At 51.6% G+C, this 15,000-nt stretch overlaps 2 protein-coding genes across 6 annotated transcripts in view; one reads left to right on the top strand and one right to left on the bottom strand.

The window, feature by feature from the left end:
- LOC132456510 (NACHT, LRR and PYD domains-containing protein 12-like) overlaps positions 1-15,000 on the bottom strand; it is a 171,830-nt gene that overhangs the window by 42,813 nt on the left and 114,017 nt on the right. The window lies entirely within an intron of this gene.
- The window catches only part of LOC132456509 (protein unc-80 homolog), a 21,133-nt gene continuing 6,333 nt past the window's right edge, over positions 201-15,000 (top strand). For 4 of the 5 annotated variants that reach the window (XM_060050877.1, XM_060050878.1, XM_060050881.1 and 1 more), the window contains exons 1-14: positions 201-358; positions 582-720; positions 1,745-1,841; positions 2,791-2,961; positions 3,327-3,419; positions 4,457-4,675; positions 5,226-5,456; positions 7,941-8,064; positions 8,548-8,673; positions 10,579-10,702; positions 10,815-11,015; positions 11,779-11,963; positions 13,272-13,437; positions 13,636-13,815. In XM_060050877.1, coding sequence (XP_059906860.1) covers positions 209-358; positions 582-720; positions 1,745-1,841; positions 2,791-2,961; positions 3,327-3,419; positions 4,457-4,675; positions 5,226-5,456; positions 7,941-8,064; positions 8,548-8,673; positions 10,579-10,702; positions 10,815-11,015; positions 11,779-11,963; positions 13,272-13,437; positions 13,636-13,815 — 2,206 coding nt within the window. In that variant the 5' untranslated portion in view covers positions 201-208. The remainder of the gene's footprint in view (positions 359-581; positions 721-1,744; positions 1,842-2,790; positions 2,962-3,326; positions 3,420-4,456; positions 4,676-5,225; positions 5,457-7,940; positions 8,065-8,547; positions 8,674-10,578; positions 10,703-10,814; positions 11,016-11,778; positions 11,964-13,271; positions 13,438-13,635; positions 13,816-15,000) is intronic. The other variant, XM_060050880.1, reaches the window with a different exon arrangement.

The raw sequence follows: 15,000 nt of genomic DNA on the forward strand, positions 1-15,000 counted from the left end.
CTTGAACATAGCAGTCAGGCTACTGCTTCTTTGTTTTGAGCCAAAGAAATAAAAATATATAATAAAAGAATTGGGTTAAAAAAATGAACGCCGTTAAAATTGGCTTGCGTTAACGCCGTTAATAACACGTTTAACTGACAGCACTAATGTGTATTGATATGTATTTACGAGAGCTATCCTCTGCCTAGTATATCTAGCACGGCGGTCCATGTGTGTGTCGCAGGTGTATGCCGACTACGAAAGCAACCCTCTGCTACGTCAGGGGATGGAGTTCTGCTGCCGGCAGTTCTACGTCCTCCACCGCAAACCCTTCGTCCTGCAGCTGTTCGCTAGCGTAGCGCCGCTGCTCGAGTTCAGCGTGAGGACACACCTTCACTGTACTCACATATAAACCTACATATACTCACATATATACACACACACCTGTTCATATACAAACATATATACGCACATGTATACACACATATATACATACCTGTACAACTGTATGAATAGATATATTATAGACATAAATGAACACATATGTATGTGCCCATGCATATATCTCTACACCCACATGTGTGTGTCCGTGTGGTCCTCAGTCCAGCACCACCACCGGGCTGAACAAGGGGGTGTCGGCCCAGTGCCTGTTCCACCTGCTGCTGAGCCTCGAGAGGGAGGGGCCCGACACCCTGGACGCCCTGCAGCTGGTGAGGGCCGACAAGCCCCTCCACTCTCTAGGTACACAACAACAACACAACAAAATAACACAACACAACAACACAACACTACACAACAACACAACACAACACAACACAAACACAACACAACACAACAACACAACACAACCCTGGACGCCCTGCAGCTGGTGAGGGCCGACAAGCCCCTCCACTCTCTAGGTACACAACACAACAACACAACAACACAACACAACAACACACAACACAACACAACACAACACACAACAACACAACAACACAACACAACAACACAACAACACAACACAACACAACAACAACACAACACAACCCTGGACGCCCTGCAGCTGGTCAGGGCCGACAAGCCCCTCCACTCTCTAGGTACACAACACAACAACACAACAACACAACACAACAACACAACAACACAACACAACACAACAACACAACAACACAACACAACCCTGGACGCCCTGCAGCTGGTGAGGGCCGACAAGCCCCTCCACTCTCTAGGTACACAACACAACAACACAACACAACAACACACAACACAACAACACAACCCTGGACGCCCTGCAGCTGGTCAGGGCCGACAAGCCCTCCACTCTCTAGGTACACAACAACACAACAACACAACAACACAACAACACAACACAACAACACAACAACACAAACAACAACACAACACAACAACACAACAACACAACCCTGGACGCCCTGCAGCTGGTCAGGGCCGACAAGCCCCTCCACTCTCTAGGTACACAACAACAACACAACAACACAACAACACAACACAACAACACAACAACACAAGCCTGGACGCCCTGCAGCTGGTCAGGGCCGACAAGCCCCTCCACTCCCTAGGTACACAACAACACACAACACAACAACACAACAACAACGACAACACAACAACACATGGTACAACCAAAGTGTAAAAAGGGTTGTAGAGTTGAGGTGCTCCGCTCGCTTTAAGCAGGCCGACGTCAGACCAACACAACAATAACAACACAACAGATCCCAACAACGACCACACAACGGCCCTCTGCCCCTCTGCTCTGCCTCAGACTTCTGCTACGGCAGCGAGGACCTGTGCTTCTCCCTCACCGACGCCATCAAGCTCTGTGTCACCGTGGTGGCCTACGCCCCGGAGTCCTTCAGGAGGTACCCGTCTCACACGCACCCGTCTCACACACACCCGTCTCACACAAACCTGTTCTTAGCCACACACCTGTCTCACAGACACCCGTGTCACCTCCACCTGTCCCACACACACCTGTCTCACCTTCACCTGTTCTTAGCCTCTCACCTGTCTCACCTGTCTCACAGACACCTGTCTCACCTTCACCTGTTCTTAGCCACACACCTGTCTCACAGACACCTGTGTCACCTCCACCTGTCCCACACACACCTGTCTCACCTTCACCTGTCCCACACACACACACACCTGTCTCACCTTCACCTGTCTCACCTGTCTCACCTGTCTCACAGTCACCTGTCTCACCCTCACCTGTTCTTAGCCACACACCTGTCTCAAACACACCTGTCTCACCCTCACCTGTTCTTAGCCACACACCTGTCTCACAGTCACCTGCCTCACCTTCACCTGTTCTTAGCCACACACCTGTCTCACAGTCACCTGTCTCACCTTCACCTGTTCTTAGCCACACACCTGTCTCAAACACACCTGTGTCTCCTCCACCTGTCCCACAAACACCGGTCTCACCATCACCTGTTCTTACCTACAGACCTGTCTTACCTCCACCTGTCTCACCTCCACCTGTCTCACCTCTACACCTGTCTTACCTCCACCTGTTTTACCTACACACCTGTCTCACCTCTACACCTGCCCTAGCTAATGCGTCTGGTGTATCCAGGAGTGGAGCCGTGTGTGATGGGGGCGTGTCCTGTGTTTGATGCTCCGCCCACCCAGTCTAACGGGGGGCATGTCCTGTGTGTTGCCCCGCCAAGTTTAACCGGGGCGTGTCCTCTGTGTGACGGGGCGTGTCCTCTGTGTGACGGGGCGTGTCCTCTGTGTGACGGGGCGTGTCCTATGTGTGACGGGGCGTGTCCTGTGTGTGACGGGGCGTGTCCTGTGTGTGGCTCCGCCCAGCCTCCAGATGCTGATGGTGCTGGAGGCGCTGGTGCCGTGCTTCCTGCAGAAGCTGAAGAGCAACACGGTCACCATGGAGACCGCCTCCGCCGCCAGGGACGAGATCGCCGCCATCGCCGCCCTGGCAACGTCCCTGCAGGCCCTGCTGTACAGCTCAGAGGCCCTCACCAGGTCAGACACACACACACAACACAACAATTACACAACAACACAAAACACACAAAGTTCTGCACGTTCGTCGCCTTCTTGCTGGGTCCAGACACCCACAAACATCCATATGTCGGCCCTCCATTGATAACATGAGATTAACGTTAATAACATGAGATTAACATTAATAACATGAGATTAATTTTACTAACACGAGATTAACATTAATAACATGAGATTCAAATGAATACCATGAGATTAACATTAATAACATGAGATTACCTTTAATAACATGAGATGAACTTTAATAACATGAGATGAACATTAATAACATGAGATTAACATTAATAACATGAGAGTCAGGACTGTGTGTCTGTGATGTGCTCCAGGCCCATGACGGCCCCCCAGCTGTCCCGCTGTGACCAGGCCCACAAAGGGGCCACCACCACCAACCACGCCATGGCAGGAGGGGCCAACACCAGGTCTGTAGGGCCCTCACTAACTGTAGGGGCCCTCACTATCTGTAGGGGCCTCACTCTCTGTAGGGGCCCTCACTATCTGTAGGGGCCCTCACTAACTGTAGGGGCCCTCACTCTCTGTAGGGGCCTCACTATCTGTAGGGGCCCTCACTCTCTGTAGGGGCCCTCACTAACTGTAGGGGCCCTCACTAACTGTAGGGGCCCTCACTATCTGTAGGGGCCCTCACTATCTGTAGGGGCCCTCACTAACTGTAGGGGCCTCACTCTCTGTAGGGGCCCTCACTAACTGTAGGGGCCCTCACTATCTGTAGGGGCCCTCACTAACTGTAGGGGCCTCACTATCTGTAGGGGCCTCACTCTCTGTAGGGGCCCTCACTAACTGTAGGGGCCTCACTCTCTGTAGGGGCCCTCACTCTCTGTAGGGGCCTCACTCTCTGTAGGGGCCTCACTATCTGTAGGGGCCCTCACTCTCTGTAGGGGCCCTCACTATCTGTAGGGGCCCTCACTATCTGTAGGGGCCTCACTCTCTGTAGGGGCCCTCACTCTCTGTAGGGGCCTCACTATCTGTAGGGGCCCTCACTATCTGTAGGGGCCCTCACTAACTGTAGGGGCCCTCACTCACTGTAGGGGCCCTCACTCACTGTAGGGGCCCTCACTATCTGTAGGGGCCAACACTGTGTGTGTGTCTGTGTGTCTGCATTTGCGTGTGTCCGTGTGTGTGCGTTCATGGGTTTGTGTGTGTGTTTGCGGGCATGCGTGTGTCTGTGTTTGTCTGTGTGTGTCTGTGTGTGTGTGTGTGTGTTACCTTTGAGTGTGCGTGTTTGTTGTGTGCATTCATGGGTTTGTATGTCCCATTAATTTGTGTGCGTGTGTGCGTGTGTGTGTGTGTGTATGGTGTGTGTATGGTGTGTGCGTGTGTATGGTGTGTGTATGGTGTGTGTGTGTGTGTGTGTGTGTGTGTGTGTGTGTGTGTGTGTGTGTGTGTGTGTGTGTGTGTGTGTGTGTGCCTGTGTGTGTGTGTGTGTGTGCGCCCCCCCCAGGGACAACCTGCACCTCCTGGAGGAGGGCCAGGGCCTCCCCAGGGAGGAGCTGGACGAGCGCCATGCGCGGGAGGAGTTCCGGCGGCCCCGCGAGGCGCTGCTCAACGTTTGCACCGAGTTCTACAAGCACTGCGGCCCCCGCCTCAAGATCCTGCAGAACGTGGCCGGGGAGCCGCGCGTCACCGCCCTGGAGCTGCTCGACATCAAGTCCCACATGAGGTGGGGGGGCCGGGGGGATGGCGGGGGCGGGGGGGGGGGGCCGGGGGGCTGGGTGGGGGGTTGTTTAGTCATGTCCCCTAGTCCGGTTAAATGGTTCAGAGGTTTCCCGTTCTGACTGTTTCATTATGTATCGATATGTCTGTCTGTCTGTCTCCCTCCCTCCCTCCCTCCCTCCCTCCCTCCCTCCCTCCCTGTCTCCCTCCCTCCCTGCCTCCCTCCCTCCCTCCCTCCCTGTCTCCCTCCCTCCCTCCCTGCCTCCCTCCCTCCCTCCCTCCCTGTCTCCCTCCCTCCCTCCCTCCCTCCCTGTCTCCCTCCCTGTCTCCCTCCCTCCCTGTCTCTGCCTCCCTCCCTGCATCCCTCCCTGCCTCCCTCCCCCCCTGTCTCCCTCCCCCCTGTCTCCCTCCCCCCTCCCTCCCCCCCTCCCTCCCTCCTTCCCCCCTCCCTCCCTCCCCCCCTGTCTCCCTCCCTCCCCCCCTGTCTCCCTCCCTCCCTGTCTCCCTCCCTCCTTCCCTCCCTCCCCCTCCCTCCCTCCCTCCCTCCTCGGCTCCAGGCTGGCGGAGATCGCCCACGCCCTGCTGAAGCTGGCGCCCTACGACACGCTGACCATGGAGAGCCGCGGGCTGCGGCGCTACGTCACCGAGATGCTGCCCATCACCGACTGGTCGGCGGAGGCCGTGCGGCCCGCCCTCGTCCTCATCCTCAAGCGCCTGGACCGCATGTTCAACAAGATCCACAAGATGCCCACGCTCAGGTGCGCTCGCCCCCAAGCCCTCTGCTCCAGGTCTGTGGTCTCCTCCTCCTCCTCCTCCTCCTCCTCCTCCTCCTCCTCATACCCCCTGTCCCGGTGCTGCTGCTGCTGCTGCTGCTGGTGCTGTTGTAGGTGGTGGTGGTGGTGGTGGTGGTGGTGGTGGTGGTGCTGGTGGTGCTGCTGTTGTAGGTGGTGCTGGTGACGTAAGTGATTTTCTGTGGTGCTTCGGTACGTGCACTGTCGACACCACCTGTGTGTGTGTGTGTGTGTGTGTGAGTGTGAGGGTGCACTCACACTAGGCCATCTGGCCGTGGCCGTGGCTGTTTTAGCACCTAACCGTGCTCAAATCTGCCAGTGTGGCCAGTCTGGCCAGGCCAGGCCAATTTGGCCACTTGGGAGAGGTGTGCTGCTACAGTAAGGGCCGCTACGGTACAGATGCTAATGAGCCGACACGCGCACACGCACGGCTACGCAACCTGAGCTGGATGACGTATAGTCCATGCGACGACCACGGACATAATAAAGGCGCGAGCCTTATTTCCCATTAAACGGTAAACATATATCCAAATAAGCAACAGACTCAGCAAAGTGCGAACTGTGTTCTCTGTGTTGTTGTCCATTGTTGTTAAAACTCTGACTGGCGGCAGACTTTATTATGGTCCATGCAGCGGACGCTCGGTGATGACGTGTTACTTACGACGTGATGACGTATGTATAAGTGCCTACCGTGGCCAGGCCACAGTTGCGACGGCCAACGGCCACGGCCAGATGGCCTAGTGTGAGTGCAGGCCAGAGAACAATGGGGCCATTTGAGCACGGTTAGGTGTGAAAACGGCCAACGGCCACGGCCAGATGGCCTAGTGTGAGTGCACCCTCAGAGCGCGAAAGAGGGAGCCTGTTTGTTGCAGAATTGTTGTACTCCCATGCAAGGCCTTATTGTTGCTTTCTCTGTGTGTGTGTGTGTGTGTGTGTACGTGTGTATGTGTGTGCGATGTGTGTGTGGCTGCTTGTTTTCATGAGCTTAAATATTTTGTGTAAATCACAGCAAGCTATTTGCAACGTGAGACATGAACCTCTGCATGTAAAGTGTGGTGTGTTTGTACTAATGAATATTTATTCATATTTTATGACGACTAGTTATGACCTCATATGTTAATGCTCCTTCAAATGTGAATATTAAAGGTGCAGTATGTAGAATTGGGTGGCCTCCAGCAGCATGGACTCGACAGAGATTTTACATAATATTAGTATAATATACTTAAATATCAATAGCAATAATTAATAAGTATGTTTTAATTTTTGTATAATCCAATGAAAATTAGAAATTGGTTGTGTTTTGGTTACCCGAGCCTGACCCCATTATATCTACATGGGGGGCGGGGGCTCTTCACGGAGGGGGCGGGCCCTCCTCACGGAGGCGGCCATGTTGCACCGTCGTGGTTCTACAGTGGCCCAGAACGGACAAGTGTCTCGAGACTCTATTTGAATAATTGGTATCTTACTTTTAAGCTGTGGAAAAAAAAAGAAAAGTTGAATAGATTAAGGAACTTGATACTTGGCTTCTCCAAGCGGTCGTAGATGAAGACATCGTTTTGGATGAGGTGTTGATCCAAGACACTTGTAGATGTCGTCAGGCCAGTGCAGGCCACCACTGCCTTTCCTACCCGGTTGGATGAGGAGGGGCATTCAGTTTGTTGCAATCTGCAATCCCACCACTAGATGGCACTAAAATCCCACACACTGTACCTTTAAAACGACAACGATCAATCCCACCACCAGATGGCACTAAAATCCCACACACTGTACCTTTAAAACGACAACGATCAATCCCACCACTAGATGGCACTAAAATCCCACACACTGCACCTTTAAAACGACAACCATCAATCCCACCACTAGATGGCACTAGAATCCCACACACTGCACCTTTAAAACGACAGCGATCAATCCCACCACTAGATGGCACTAGAATCCCACACACTGCACCTTTAAAACGACAACGTCTGCGTATTCAATGCTAGTTCTATGAGGACTAAAGCTGAATTTAGAAATACTACTATTTATGTTATGTATCTGTTCATACTGCATACTCCTCATGTTGTATTTTTCTGAATAAATGTTCTCTGTTGTTTTGGTCCGTATTTGCGTGTCTGTTTGTGTGTCTATATGTACTGTGTGTGTGTGTGTGTGTGTGTGTGTGTGTGTGTGTGCATGTGGGTGCCTGTGTGTCTGCATGTGTGTCTTTGTACGTGCGTGCACGCGTTCGTGCGTACCGGTGCATATGTCTGTGTGTGTGTGCGTGTGCTTGTGGGTGTGTGTGTGTGTGTGTGTGTGTGTGTGTGTGCGTGTGTGTGTGTGGGTGTGCTCGTGTGCTTGTGTGCGTGTGTGTGTGTGTCTGTGTGCGTGTGTCTGTGCATATGTCTGTGTGTTTGTGTGTGTGTGCGTGTGCGTGGGTGTGTGTGTGTGTGTGTGTGTGTGTGTGTGTGTGTGTGTGTGTGTGTGCGTGTGCATGTGTAGGAGACAGGTAGAGTGGGAGGCGGCCAGCAGTCTGATTGAGGGAATCTGTCTGACGCTGCAACGACAGCCAATCATCTCCTTCCTCCCCCACCTCCGGTCACTGATCAACGTCTGTGTTAACCTGGTAGGAAAACACACACACGCACACACACACACACGCACACACGCACACACACACACACACACATGCACACACGCACACACGCACACACACACACGCACACACACACACACACACACACACAGGCACAGGCACACGCACACACACACATACGCACGCACGCACACGCGCACACACGCACACACGCACAGGCACACGCACGCACACGCACACACGCACACACACACACAGGCACAGGCACACGCATACGCACGCGCACGCACGCACACACACACACACACACACACACACGCACACACGCACACGCATACAAGGCCTTACTAATGCTCTATTTGTGTTTATGTCTGTGTCTCTGTATGTGTCTGTTTCTGTGTATATCTGTATCTGTGTGTGTGTATCTGTGTATCTGAGTGTGTGTATGTGTGTGTGTATCTCTGTATGTGTGTGTGTGTGTATGTATCTTTGTATCTGTGTGTGTGTGTGTAGGTGATGGGGGTGGTGGGTCCCTCCAGTGTAGCAGACGGTCTTCCTCTGCTCCACCTCAGCCCCTACCTCTCCCCCCCGCTGCCCTTCAGCACGGCCGTGGTGCGCCTGGTCGCCCTGCAGATACAGGTTAGCACGCACCTAGCACGCACCTAGCACGCACCTAGCACGCACCATAGCACGCTAGCGCTAGGTAGCTAGTGTGTTTGCGGGATAGCATGCTAGCTCGCTAGCACGCGCGCTAACATGCTATCACGCAGGCTAACACGTTAGCCAGCACAAATGCTAGCATACTAGCACCTAAACAAACTAGCTAGCAGAAACCTGGCTGTAACCATAGTAACCACAGAGACGGCTTCAGTTCTAGAGCTGGCTGTTACCATAGTAACAGAGACGGCTTCAGTTCTAGAGCTGGCTGTTACCATAGTAACAGAGACGGCTTCAGCTCTAGAGCTGGCTGTTACCATAGTAACAGAGACGGCTTCAGCTCTAGAGCTGGCTGTTACCATAGTAACAGAGACGGCTCCAGCTCTAGAGCTGGCTGTTACCATAGTAACAGAGACGGCTTCAGCTCTAGAGCTGGCTGTTACCATAGTAACAGAGACGGCTCCAGCTCTAGAGCTGGCTGTTACCATAGTAACAGAGACGGCTTCAGCTCTAGAGCTGGCTGTTACCATAGTAACAGAGACGGCTTCAGCTCTAGAGCTGGCTGTTACCATAGTAACAGATGGTGAAGGGTGTTGAAATGTGTCATACAGTCAGCATACCTTAAAACAAATATGTATTAGGTGTAACAATAGTTGGATTAATCATTCTTAAATATTCTCTATTATTTTTGTGCAAGTAGTAGTATTAGTAGTATTACTTAATGTTTTTGACATGAAGTAAGTATTAATATTACTAGTATAACGTAATTTTTGTGTTGTAGTATTAGTATTAATCACTGTCTATGTAGTTGTATTCGTAGTATTACTCACTGTCTGTGTATTAGTATTTGTAGTATTACTCACTGTCTGTGTAGTAGTATTCGTAGTATTACTCACTGTCTGTGGAGTAGTATTCGTAGGATTACTCACTATCTGTGGAGTAGTATTCATAGTATTACTCACTGTCTGTGGAGTAGTATTTGTAGTATTACTCACTGTCTGTGTAGTAGTATGAGTAGTATTACTCACTGTCTGTGTAGTAGTATTCATAGTATTACTCACTGTCTGTGTAGTAGTATTCGTAGTATTACTCACTGTCTGTGTAGTTGTATTCGTAGTATTACTCACTGTCTGTGTAGTTGTATTCGTAGTATTACTCACTGTCTGTGTAGTTGTATTCGTAGTATTACTCACTGTCTGTGTAGTTGTATTTGTAGTATTACTCACTGTCTGTGTAGTTGTTTTCGTAGTAGTACTTCATGTTTGTGTAGTAGCATGAATAGTATTGCTCACTGTCTGTGTAGTAGTATTTGTAGTATTACTCACTGTCTGTGTAGTAGTATTCATAGTATTACTCACTGTCTGTGTAGTTGTATTCGTAGTATTACTCACTGTCTGTGGAGTAGTATTACTCACTGTCTGTGGAGTAGTATTCATAGTATTACTCACTGTCTGTGTAGTAGTATTCGTAGTATTACTCACTGTCTGTATAGTAGTATTCGTAGTATTACTCACTGTCTGTGGAGTAGTATTCGTAGTATTACTCACTGTCTGTGTAGTTGTATTCGTAGTATTACTCACTGTCTGTGGAGTAGTATTACTCACTGTCTGTGGAGTAGTATTCATAGTATTACTCACTGTCTGTGTAGTAGTATTCGTAGTATTACTCACTGTCTATGTAGTAGTATTTGTAGTATTACTCACTGTTTGTGTCGTGGTATTCGTAGTATTACTCACTGTCTGTGAAGTAGTATTCATAGTATTACTCACTGTCTGTGTCGTAGTATTCGTAGTATTACTCACTGTCTGTGTAGTAGTATTCGTAGTATTACTCACTGTCTGTGTCGTAGTATTCGTAGTACTACTCACTGTCTGTATACTTCCCCAGGCCCTGAAGGAGGACTTCCCCCTGGGTCATGTGATCTCCCCGTTCACCAATCAGGAGCGTCGGGAGGGCATGCTGCTCAACCTGCTCATCCCGTTCGTCCTGACCGTGGGCTCCGGGAGCAAAGGTAACCCCGGGGCGAGGGTTACCCCAGACCCCCCCCCCCCCCCCCCCCACAATGTGGACCTACCTGCACCCTGTGGGTGGAGTAACAGCCTCTCCTCCGCCTCCGCCCGCAGACAGCCCCCACCTGGAGGGCCCCGAGGTGTTCCTGCTGCTGCAGACGGTGCTCAACATCCTGCTGCCCCCCCGCGTCGTCTCCACCTCCCGCACCAAGAGCTTCATGCTGGACGCCTCCCCCGCCCACTGCTCCACCCCCGGGGACAAGGACCTCCGGAGGGAGGGCCTGGCCGAGAGCACCAGCCAGGCCGCCTACCTGGGTACAGCGCCGTCTGTCTGACGGTCTCCCTCTGTTTCTGACGGTCTCTCTCTGTGTCTGACCGTCTCTCTCTGTGTCTGATGGTCTCTCTCTGTTTCTGACAGTCTCTCTCTGTGTCTTACCGTCTCCCTCTGTTTCTGACGGTCTCTCTCTGTGTCTGACGGTCTCCCTCTGTGCCTGACGGTCTCTCTCTGTGTCTGACGGTCTCTCTCTGTGTCTGACGGTCTCTCTCTGTGTCTGATGGTCTCTCTCTGTTTCTGACGGTCTCTCTCTGTGTCTAACGGTCTCTCTCTGTGTCTGACGGTCTCTCTCTGTGTCTGACGGTCTCTCTCTGTGTCTGACGGTCTCTCTCTGTGTCTGACGGTCTCTCTCTGTGTCTGACGGTCTCTCTCTGTGCCTGACTGTCTCTCTCTGTGTCTGACGGTCTCTCTCTGTGCCTGACTGTCTCTCTCTGTGTCTGATGGTCTCTCTCTGTGTCTGATGGTCTCTCTCTGTGTCTGACTGTCTCTCTCTGTGTCTGATGGTCTCTCTCTGTGTCTGACTGTCTCTCTCTGTGTCTGATGGTCTCTCTCTGTGTCTGATGGTCTCTCTCTGTGTCTGATGGTCTCTCTCTGTGTCTAATGGTCTCTCTCTGTGTCTGTCTCTCTCTGTGTCTGATGGTCTCTCTATGCCTGACCGTCTCTCTCTCTTGTCTCTCTCCCAGCCCTGAAGGTGGTGTGTTTCTCTCTCTCTCTGTGACTGTCTCTCTCTCTGGTCTCTCCCAGCCCTGAAGGTGGTGGTGGTGTGCTTCGAGCGGGCCCTGGGGGGCCACTGGTACCGTCTCAGCCTGCAGGTGAAGGAGATGGCCCTGAGGAAGGTGGGGGGGCTGGCCTTCTGGGACTTCATCGACTTCATCGTCCGCACGCGCATCCCCATCTTCGTGCTGCTCAGGCCCTTCATCCAGTGCAAGGTGAGGTCGCACACCCTGTCTCACATCCCTGTGTCGCGCCCTGTCTCACACCCCTCTGTTTCACACCCTGTCTCACAGCCCTGTGTCGCGCCATGTCTCACACCCCTCTGTCGCACACCCTGTCTCACATCCCTGTGTCGCGCCCTGTCTCACACCTCCCTGTCTCACACCCCTCTGTCTCACACCCTGTCTCACGTCCATGTGTCGTGCTCTGTCTCACACCCTGTCTCACACCCCTCTGTCTCACATCCCTGTGTCGCGCCCTGTCTCACACCCCTCTGTCTCACACCCTGTCTCACATCCCTGTGTCGCGCCCTGTCTCACACCCCTCTGTCGCACACCCTGTCTCACATTCATGTGTCACGCCCTGTCTCACACCCTCTGTCTCACACCCTGTCTCACGTCCATGTGTCGCGCTCTGTCTCACACCCTGTCTCACACCCCTCTGTCTCACATCCCTGTGTCGCGCCCTGTCTTACGCCCGTGTATCTATAACGTTTGTATCTATGCCGTGTGTCTCTATGCCGTGTGTCTCTATGCTGTGTGTCTCCAGCTCATGACCAAGCCGGCTGATATGTCTATATATCTATGTTGTGTGTCTCTATAACGTGTGTATCTACGTCGTGTGTCTCCAGCTCCTGACCCCGCCAGCTGATGTGTCTATATATCTATATCTATAATGTATTTATATATTGTGTCTCCAGCTCCTGGCCCAGCCCGCTGATGTGTCTATATATCTATATCTATAATGTATTTATATATTGTGTCTCCAGCTCCTGGCCCAGCCCGCTGATGTGTCTATATATCTATGTTGTGTGTCTCTATAACGTGTGTATCTGTGTTGTGTGTCTCCAGCTCCTGGCCCAGCCAGCTGATGTGTCTATATATCTATGTTGTGTGTCTCTATAACGTGTGTATCTACGTCGTGTGTCTCCAGCTCCTGACCCCGCCAGCTGATGTGTCTATATATCTATATCTATAATGTATTTATATATTGTGTCTCCAGCTCCTGGCCCAGCCCGCTGATGTGTCTATATATCTATATCTATAATGTATTTATATATTGTGTCTCCAGCTCCTGGCCCAGCCCGCTGATGTGTCTATATATCTATGTTGTGTGTCTCTATAACGTGTGTATCTGTGTTGTGTGTCTCCAGCTCCTGGCCCAGCCAGCTGATGTGTCTATATATCTATGTTGTGTGTCTCTATAACGTGTGTATCTACGTCGTGTGTCTCCAGCTCCTGACCCCGCCAGCTGATGTGTCTATATATCTATATCTATAATGTATTTATATATTGTGTCTCCAGCTCCTGGCCCAGCCCGCCGACTCCCAGGAGGAGATCACGGCGCGCCACCACATCGCCGACCAGCTGGAGCGCCGCTTCATCCCGCGGCCGCTCTGCAAGAGCTCGCTGTTCGCCGAGTTCAACAACGAGCTGAAGATCCTCAAGGAGGCCGTGCACAGCGGCTCAGGTGCGCGTACGCGCTCACACACACACACACAGACACACACATTAATAAGTGGCTCAGGAGGCAGAGCGGGTCGGCTGGTGACCTGAAGGTCGCCGGTTCGACCCCCGGCTCCTCCTAGCTCTGAGAGTGTGGGGGTGTCCCTGAGCAAGACGCCCCACCCTGACCGCTCGGTGTGTGAATGTGCTCTGTCTCCCTCAGCCTACCAGGGCAAGACGTCCATCAGCACGGTGGGCACGTCCACCTCGGCCTACCGCCTCAGCCTGGCCACCATGTCGCGCTCCAACACCGGCACGGGGACGGTGTGGGAGCAGGGCAGCCAGCCGTCACGCCAGCCCTCCCAGGACACGCTCAGCCGCACGGACGAGGACGACGAAGAGAGTACGATCGATAACCAATAACACACCTCCTAGTGGATCCATGACCAATAACACACCTCCTAGTGGATCAATAACCAATAACACACCTCCTAGTGGATCGACAACCAATAACACACCTCCTAGTGGGTCGACAACCAATAACACAGCTCCTAGTGGATCAATAACCAATAACACACCACCTAGTGGATCGAGAACCAATAACACACCTCCTAGTGGATCAATAACCAATAACACACCTCCTAGTGGATCAATAACCAATAACACACCTCCTAGTGGATCAATAACCAATAACACACCTCCTAGTGGATCAACAACCAATAACACAGCTCCTAATGGATCAATAACCAATAACACACCTCCTAGTGGATCAATAACCAATAACACACCTCCTAGTGGATCAATAACCAATAACACGCCTCCTAGTGGATCAATAACCAATAACACAGCTCCTAGTGGATCATTAACCAATAACACACCCCCTAGTGGATCAATAACCAATAACACACCTCCTAGTGGATCGACAACCATAAACACACCTCCTAGTGGATCGATAACCAATAACACACCTCCTAGTGGATCGATAACCCATAACACACCTCCTAGTGGATCAATAACCAATAACACACCTCCTAGTGGATCAATAACCAATAACACACCTCCTAGTGGATCATTAACCAATAACACACCTCCTAGTGGATCGACAACCAATAACACACCTCTTAGTGGATCAATAACCAATAACACACCTCCTAGTGGATCAATAACCAATAACACACCTCCTAGTGGATCAATGGCCAATAACACACCTCCTAGTGGATCAATAACCAATAACACACCTCCTAGTGGATCCATGACCAATAACACACCTCCTAGTGGATCAATAACCAATAACACACCTCCTAGTGGATCGACAACCAATAACACACCTCCTAGTGGGTCGACAACCAATAACACACCTCCTAGTGGGTCGACAACCAATAACACACCTCCTAGTGGATCGACAACCAATAACACAGCTCCTAGTGGATCAATAACCAATAACACACCACCTAGTGGATCGAGAACCAATAACACACCTCCTAGTGGATCAATAACCAATAACACACCTCCTAGTGGATCAATAACCAATAACACACCTCCTAGTGGATCAATAACCGATAACACACCTCCTAGTGGATCAATAACC

The sequence above is a fragment of the Gadus macrocephalus genome, chromosome 4 (assembly GCF_031168955.1).
Source record: "Gadus macrocephalus chromosome 4, ASM3116895v1".
Taxonomy (NCBI): Eukaryota; Metazoa; Chordata; class Actinopteri; order Gadiformes; family Gadidae; genus Gadus; species Gadus macrocephalus.